Here is a 9,489-nt window from a genome sequence, read left to right as displayed (position 1 = left end):
ATTAATTTGTTAAAAATGAATTCCATGTGAGTTCAAAATTTATATTTGAAAAATATATATCAGTTTTAATAAATAGATGAAATCAACACTTTATAAAACTTGTATTTGACAGGTGCTCTTATTTGTCTATTGGCAATTAGATGATTTTATCTTTTCATCAGAAAATCATGCTGCTTACATTTCTGTAGTATGTATGCTTTTGTCAGATATATAATTCTGTATATATCTAACCAGCTGTCAGGTTTTGAAAGGACTAAAGTTTTAATAATCCTAGAACTGGAGAAATTATATATAACATGCATTTACAAAGCCATAATTGTATACATATTAATATTTTTATGCAAATGTCACTGTATTTAAAGTCGATTTGTCCCCAATTAAAAATTATTATAAGGAATGAAAAAATATATACATATGAGAATGCGCTGATTGTCACCAACAGGGAATTTGCTTTGGTAATTGTTTTTTTCATGAATTTTATAAAGTTCTCAAATTGAGAAATGTTGATTGACGTATCAAATTGAATAACATCCTTGCTATAAAAGGCAGGGTAGGTTGTTCTCTTGATATCATAATTCAATTAAAAAAATAGAACACAGACAAGACTGTGGTCAATGGTGATGAAAAGGAATTATGTACATTTCTTCTTCATATTTCCTGAAAAAAAAACAACTATCATGAATATTAACAGTTTATGATTATTAAAACTTTAAATAAAAAGCTTGTTGTTCATTGTTGTTAGTTTTATTTAAATTTTATCACTCATGTATTTGATTGAATTAACATGATTAAGTGATTACAAGTGGCGTTGATTTGGTTGACTATCATTAGATATTTGTTGAATAAACCAACCAACTATAGACTAGACAAATTCCATTTTATCCTATGTATTACAAAAAAAGAAGAAAACAATATATTGTAAGTGTACACTTGTGTTACTGAAAAAAAAAAAATGAAAAAAAATTTAGAAAGTCCACCTTTTACTATTCTCAATATCAATTACAGATATGTCAAAGGAAATTACTGAAGGTACAGCTGAAGATTTAGATAAGGATCAAGATGACAGGTAATATATAGATTCTCATACATGTAATCAATTGAATTTAGGTCATAAAATGCATTATTGACCTCATTTTTATGCCAAAGATTGTCTGCTTCATCTGTAGGATTTCAACTACAAAGTTTCTGATTATAGTCATGACAGTTCAGGCTGATCAACCAACATGCGTGCCTTGTCTAAAAATAGATGAAGATTTAAGACTACAAATGTTACCATTGCTGAACAAGCTAAGAATTGCCATGAAAAAAAAACTTTTTAATTTAATTTCATTTGAAAAATATACTTTAATATAATTTGCACAGTACAAGCATCAGCCTATTAAATAATACAGGTAGTACAACTACTGTACAATGCACACATAATATGATTATATATACATAAACATGTAGAGGAGAACATTTATTTTCAGCATTGAAGTTATTGGTTTATTTGATCTACCATGGGAAGATATCATCTTTAGATATATTATGCCATGTTTGCCTATATCCACACAATTTAAACTACGAATTGTCTCAAAAGACTGTAAGGAATTAGTTGGTGCATACTTCCGAAGCTGTAAGAAGTGCAATATATGTAGGGTTGTTGGACAGATTACGGCAAAAGCTTTTGTGATATTGACAGAGGATAACACATCATTTACGTCTCTAGTACTCAGGAATGCTCAGAATTGGTTATCAGATGGATTGTTATTACCTGTATTAGAACATAATTCTAAACTACAAAAAATAGACTTAACACATTGTTCTTCAATTAGTAATGCTTGTTTACATACAATATCTATCAAATGTTCTCAGCTGACATCATTATCTCTACGAGAATGTCACTGGGTTAGTGAAGCTGGAATCACAGTGGTGCTAATGAATTGTCCTAATCTAAAACAGCTGGATTTAACAGGATGTTGGCTACTAAATGATGATACAGTTACGTTAATTGCACAAGTCTGTAAAAAGTAAGTTAAGTTTTAAAAAAAGTATAGACATATATGTTTTTTGTTGACATTCATAATTTCGAAAAATAGAAAGACAATACATTTCATTAGCAGCAAATAAGATAATTCTCCAGCAACTAAGAGCATACATAAAGCACCAGTTACTTCATCTTCATACCTGTTTATTGTATCTCTTCAGTCATTTAAAAAAGAGAGGCATGATAATGCATTCAAGTAAAAAAAAACTATTAACTGGTTTTAAATGTATTTAGTGTTCTCCTGACATGCCTAAAACAATGGAACAGATAGCATCCTACTGGGGGGTGGGGGGGAATATTTTTTTGTAATGATTACAATGAGATGTTTTGATTGCTTCCTGATTTATACAAATAAGCATATATTTTTGCATGGCTATTTTATTTCATTCAAAAAAAGCACATCACATCAGACATTTGAAATTACCTCTACAAAATATTTTGAATAAACAATATCACATTTGAAAAATACAAATCTCAAATGCAAATCAAATTTCTAAAAAACTAAATTTAATTTAAGTTGTCTTGTTGATTTATATATATAATTTCTCCATTTTAGCTTGAAATTTTTATCTATAGCAAAGATTTATGGGGTGACAGACTTCTCTTTAAATGTATTGGCAAAAACAGCATTATCATTACAGCATCTGAATGTCCAGGGCTGTTGGAGGATAACTAATTCTTCTATCATGTAAGTATTTCCAGGGAGATAACTCTGTAAAGTCAGTTTTTTAATGGAGACTTTAGGTTAAAACATGTAGTTCATAAAGTCTCTAAATACATGTATTTTAATAAAACAATATGTTTTAAAATCTAACTTTGAATAACATGTATTCAACACCTTTTTAAATACATTTAATAAGATGCAAACACAACATATCTTATATAAAAATAAATGGTGTGATATGATTGCCTATGAGATAAATTTCCATCAGAGACCAACAGAGGTAGAATCTTAATCTATAGGTAACAATACAGCCTTTAACAATGAGCAAAATTAAAACAATATTGTGTGTTTTTCTTGAACATATACCGGTACAATCAACAAAACATGTGACTTGGATGGAGAGTTGTCTATGGCACTCATACCACATCTTTTTATATCTATATACAATGTACCACAGTTCTTTTAACTTTCTCCAACTGAAGAGAATCAATACATTTAAAGTTCAGAAATCCATTAGCTATAGTAAGTGGTTATAAATAGTCTCTAATCAGTAGTCTCTAATCAGTGGTTAAGATAAAAAAAATTAAAAATCCAGCTTAGAATGACAGTCTAGTTCAAAGCATGTTCTTGTCGTGAATAAGCATATCTGCCTTGTCACAGTATTAAATCTTTGAATAGCAAATTCTGTATATTTCAAGAGAGATAACTCTACAACTTCTGAATAAACAGATTACTTACTCTTGGTTTAAAGAAAAATTTTAAACTAACATTTTAAAAGTTTGAATAATTTCATGTCACCAATTTTGGTGATTTTTTATGTGTTTTTGAATTATCATAGATTTATGCACACTAAAAAAAAAGGGACATAACTCAAAACGGTAAAAGTGATGCCATTCAAATTGGAACAAAATCTGAGTTTTGTGGTTAATGTGTATAAGTTTCATACCATTTGGTGGAGGCAAACTTAACAGAAACGAAAATTCAGCAATTTTTCTATTTGTAAAGGGGAATAACTTGATAATGGTAATAGCGACAACAACCAAACTCAAACTTGATCTGTGTTTTGTGGCAATGACTATTAGATAAAAGTTTCGTAACATTAGGTTGGAGCAAACTTAAGTTAAAAGGTATTCATACCATGTTTCAATTCTAAATAAGTGGCCTGAAACCCAAAATACAGATGATCAGGGAAGGAGAAAAAGTCATTTATAATCAGATGTCAGTGTAATCAAAGATTTATGTTTCCAAATGACCATTTCTTGCAACTTTAACATGTTTGTTGGTATAAATTTAACTCTCTTAAAAGGAGATGCTGGTCAAGTATTTGAATGAATCTACATTGATAATAATAATATACTCAGTGTTGTAAATTGATCTTTTTTAGTATTTTAGCAGAATATGCAAAATGTTTAGAAGCTTTACAAGTAAGAGATTGTCGTGATATAACAGAGGCATCCCTGGCTAGATTGCGGACCAGAGGTATCAAGATAGACGTAAGACCACCACCAGAGGCTAGAAATTTGAATATACTTCACAACGCATTAGGACTAAGACAGAGACTCAATGTGCAAATATAGTATGACTAAAGTTGATGTTAGACTACCACAAGAGGCCAGAAATTTGAATATTCTTCACAATGCATTAGAACCAAGATATGGACTTAGGTGCAAATACAATATTACTAAAATGTTAAAAAAAAGAAACAGCATGATTTGATTTTGAAATGCAAGCACATGTCAGATGGAACAACAAATAGAACAGTTGTATGGCTTAAAAAGCCAATAAAATGTATCACACAGATTACTACTGGTACATCAGAACTTTTGCAGTGCAGCAATCACTTTTAGAGAACTTTAAATGACCAATATTTTTGTTATATTATTTCAAAATTGCATGTATATATGATAAAAGTATATAACCTTATCCTCTTGAAACAAACATAAATAAAGATTCTTATGTACAAATATATAGATACATTCTGGTAATCTAGAAGAAATGTTGAAATCTATAAACTTAAACTGTGACAAATTTCAAAGTATTCTTTCCAAGTTAAACTTCCTCCAGGTTTATCCTTTTTTCCCTTATTCCAAATGTCATGTAAGTTGAGGTGTCAAATACAGTAGTCCAAGGAGTATGGCTAGAATGAAAAATCTATGTGTAATTAATGAATGAGTCAATTGTTCTTTTAGCTATATGCAGACAGATTATAAGTTCAGCTGCAATTAAATGGGAACTTTGTACCAGCAAAAATCACACTTTGCAAAGGCTGCAATTTCACTTTCCAGCCATTTTTATAATACTGTGCAAAAGAAATCATTTAATGAAAACTAGGTATCCATTGGCATCCAAACTGATTGGTACCAAACTATTCGTAAAAACCAAAGAATAAAAAACTTGTTTACAACATTCCTATCAATTTTAGTAGTATGTATGTTTAAGTTAACATAAATAATGATGGATAGACAGACAGACAGAAGATGCTATAAAGGTCAGTATAGTAGAACAAAACCAAGTGTCCTTTTTTAATTTGCATAACTTGTATCTCTTTTAGACACTAATAATATACATTTTGGGAATTTTTATAAGTCTTAAAATTAATTTTAAGGAATTTTGAAGGGTCATATACACATAGCAGCATAACTACCTGCTCATTTGGGACATTAACATTTATAAGATCAAGGAAATGAAATGAGATCACATGACATTAAAAGTCTGTCTCCAATTAATTTTAAAAAAACATTGTTTTAGGAAGGGGGACCTCAAGTGTTGATAAAATAGTTCTGTTAGAATTTCAGGTTCTAGTTTATACATTTTGCCAAATATAAAGAAACCATAAGAAAAATGAAGTGAATATTGATTTGAGATTGTCTAGTTTAATTCAGTTCACATTTTAGATTATTTATATGAATTTCAAAATGCATAAAATTTATATCTTTTCTTTAATTGTTTCAAAACATAAGAAAATCAATAGTAAATTCAGTGGATTGTAAAAATTTATTATCCATCATAATTCTATCAATAATGATATTTAGTATATATGTTTGAGGTGATTAATTTTCAAGCAACATTTTTACTTACATATATAAAAAAGAAGATGTGGTATGATTGCCAATGAGACAACTATCCACAAAAGACCAAAATGACACAGACATTAACAACTATAGGTCACCGTACGGCCTTCAACAATGAGCAAAGCCCATACCGCATAGTCAGCTATAAAAGGCCCCGATAAGACAATGTAAAACAATTCAAACGAGAAAACTAACGGCCCTATTTATGTAAAAAAATATGACTGACTATTTGTATTTGACTAGATAATTTATCATGGTGCTTTTTATATACTGTGGATTAAATTATTTTTAGTTGGTAACAATTTTTATAGATAGAGAAAAACTTGCATTTTTATGGATATTTGATATCTTCGTTTGCCAAGTAGGGTATTTCCACACACCCTTTTGGTAATTTGTAATTTTTTGAACAATTAAACTTGCAGTTTACTTAATTATACCAATTTAACTGATGAAAATTGATATCCAACAAATAAAAATGAATCTACAGTAGACACAATCTACAGTAGACACATGTTTTTAAGTTTTATGTTTATGATCATCATTAGAAAATTGTATTTAAATTGTACTTTGATATGCAATGCTCCACCAATACTAAACATATAGATGGAGAATATGTTAGCAACAAAAGAATGCAATGAATAGCTTTGCAACTGTAAACATGATTGAAGAATAATTGTTATTGTAATATCTATTGGGATCATTTATAAAAGGACTCCGTTGATTTTAGAATATACCATGTATACTATCATTTAATTTAATATTTGATGTCATTAGTAAATGTTATTATCGTTATTTGGCTTTGTCTATGTAAACATCAATGATGTCATAGGCGAAATAGCTACAAACAGATTATCATCTGTCATCTCAACTGGACGTAATTCTGTAATGTGTTTTGATAATTGAAACCAAAAACAAATGTCTGAAACCTCTATGGTGTTGTTGATGTTGAGTTGTTATTGACCAAATTATGTGATTTTACGTTTTGTAATATGTTAATTTCTTTGCTTATTTTTCAAATTAATACAACGTGGAAGCAAGAATAGATTTAGTGTATATGTGATGTGAAATTATTTGTAACTGTGATATTTCTGTAATTTCATTGTATTTTCTGTTTCGGTAGCTTACAGGTCCTAATGGACCATGTGAGCTTATGCCATTACTTGGCTTCCATTGTCATAAACCTTTTTAAGGTTGTCTCCCCTGAAACCACTGAACCAAGATGATCATGTAAGCAAGAGGTAAATTTAAGTCATATGTATCTTTTAATTTTTAAGTCTCCCAAACAAAGTTTGGAGACTTATTGTTTTTGCTCAGTTCTTATTATTTTTATTATTATGGCACCCTCAACGGAGTTGGGGTGACATATTGTTATTCTACGTTTCTTTTTGTTTTTTTTATTATGTCACCCGATCGACAATGTCGGGTGACATATTGCTTTTCTTATGTTTCTTTGTTATTATGTCACCCGATCGACAATGTCGGGTGACATATTGCTTTTCCTCTGTTTCTTTGTTATTATGGCACCCTCAACGGAGTTGGGGTGACATATTGTTATTCTACGTTTCTTTTTTTTCTTATTATGGCACCCTCAACGGAGTTGGGGTGACGTATTGTTATTCTACGTTTCTTTTTTTTCTTATTATGGCACCCTAAACGGAGTTTGGGTGACATATTGTTATTCTACGTTTCTTTTTGTTTTTATGGCACCCTCAACGGAGTTGGGGTGACATATTGTTATTCTACGTTTCTTTTTTTTCTTATTATGTCACCCGATCGACAATGTCGGGTGACATATTGCTTTTCTTATGTTTCTTTGTTATTATGTCACCCGATCGACAATGTCGGGTGACATATTGCTATTCCTCTGTTTCTTTTTCACTATTATTATTATTATTATTATTCTTCCACCTAGTTTTGTCCGGCAGTTTTCTCAGAGCCAAAGGAACCAATCTGAATGATGGTGCACTATAACAAGGAACCCTGACTTTCCAGTTGCAGTGCAACTTTGGAACTAAAAAATGGCTGCCATCACCATGGAAACCGAAAAATAATGGAAAATTCCAGTTTTTGGTTTTGATGAATTATTTGGAAATGCTTTAACTTAGAATCATTATATTTTGATACAATGTAGGTGCCGGGCATATACTGGTTTTGGATGATTTTGGCAATCATTGGAACTGCTATGTTGCCATGGATACTACACCAAAAATTTCAAAAATATGGAAATGCTCCAAATTTTATAAAACTTCACAGTAATGATGAGCAACATTGGTAGATGTGGAATTTGGTGTTGGAATTTCGAAAATGTCTGCCGTTACCATGGAAACAATGCAAAACAGGTCAAAATGGTCTAAAAACCTTCAAGTGGCATTTACTTTCTTAAAATGGTAGGTCAAATTGATTGAAACTTTGATGGTATGGTCCCTCCCATGTACCAATGTGGTATATGCCATTCAATTTTGGGAACGGTCTCTGTTGCCATAGGAACCATCCCAAATGTCAAAAATTTCAAAAATTTCAAAATGCTCCAAAATTGATGAAACTTAATAGGATTGTACACTGACAAGTCTGAATGAGACTTTTGAAGTTGGAATTTCCAAAATGGCCACCGTTGCCATGGAAACTGCGGAAATGTCAAATATTTTCAAAATGCTCCAAACTTTATGAAACTTGATATTATTGTTAACTTGCATGTAAAGATGAGACTTTTGACTTTGGAATTTTCAAAATGGCTGCCGTTGCCATGGAAACAGCAAAAATGTGAAATTTTCTAAAATGCTCCCAATGTACTGAGAATTTACAGAATGATGTACTGCAATGCATATATGTGCATTCACTGTTAAACAATTTTGAACTGGCTGCCGCTTAGTGGCAATTGGGGGAAGGGTGACATCCGCTATTGCTTGCAATGGCAATTCTAGTTATGTCACCCGATCGACAATGTCGGGTGACATATTGCTTTTCCTCTGTTTCTTTTTCCCTATTATTATTATTATTTTTCTTCCACCTAATTTTGTCCGCTCGCTTTCTCAGAGCCAAAGGAACCAATCTGAATGATGGTGCACTATAACAAGGAACCCTGACTTTCCTGTTGCTTTTTAATATTGGCACTAAAAAAATGGCTGCCATCACCATGGAAACTTGAAAATGGTGAAAAAATATAATTTTGGAGTTAGTTGAATTGTTTGAGAATGCTTAACCTTAAAATCTTTAGATTTTAATACAATGTAGGTGCCCACTATATACTGCTTTGGGATGATTTTGGCAATCATTGGAACTGCTATGTTGCCATGGATACTACACCAAAAATTTCAAAAAAATGAAAATGCTCCAAATTTTTTGAAATTCTAGCATAACGATGAGCAACTTTGGTAGATGTGGAATTTGACTTTGGAATTTCCAAAATGTCTGCCGTTTCCATGGAAACAGTGCAAAAAGGTCAAAATGCTCCAAAATCTTCAGGGTTTGGTGAATAACTTTGGTATGCTTGAACTTGAAATCATCAAATTTTTATACAATATAGTTGTCCACTATATACAGGTTTTGAATGATTATGACAATCATTGGAACTACTCTGTTACCATGGATACAGGATCAAATATTTCAAAAATTTCAAAATGCTCCAAAATTGATGAAACTTAATTTGATTGTTGACTGCCAAGTCTGGATGAGACTTTTGTCTTTGGAATTTCCAAAATGGCCACCGTTGCCATGGAAACTGCAAAAAA

General features: G+C 30.9%; 1 protein-coding gene across 1 annotated transcript; it reads left to right on the top strand.

Annotated features, from left to right (window-relative positions):
* The first annotated feature begins 100 nt into the window (after positions 1–100).
* LOC143045345 (uncharacterized) lies at positions 101–7,025 on the top strand. The gene is made up of 5 exons (XM_076217794.1): positions 101–187; positions 1,006–1,066; positions 1,470–2,009; positions 2,583–2,714; positions 4,075–7,025. Exons 2-5 carry the CDS (start codon positions 1,008–1,010, stop codon positions 4,265–4,267), a joined length of 924 nt encoding a protein of 307 aa, XP_076073909.1. The 5' UTR covers positions 101–187; positions 1,006–1,007; the 3' UTR covers positions 4,268–7,025.
* The last annotated feature ends 2,464 nt before the right edge of the window (positions 7,026–9,489 follow it).

Source organism: Mytilus galloprovincialis, chromosome 9, assembly GCF_965363235.1.
Source record: "Mytilus galloprovincialis chromosome 9, xbMytGall1.hap1.1, whole genome shotgun sequence".
Taxonomy (NCBI): Eukaryota; Metazoa; Mollusca; class Bivalvia; order Mytilida; family Mytilidae; genus Mytilus; species Mytilus galloprovincialis.
This window is presented reverse-complemented; position numbering and strand designations above follow the sequence as displayed.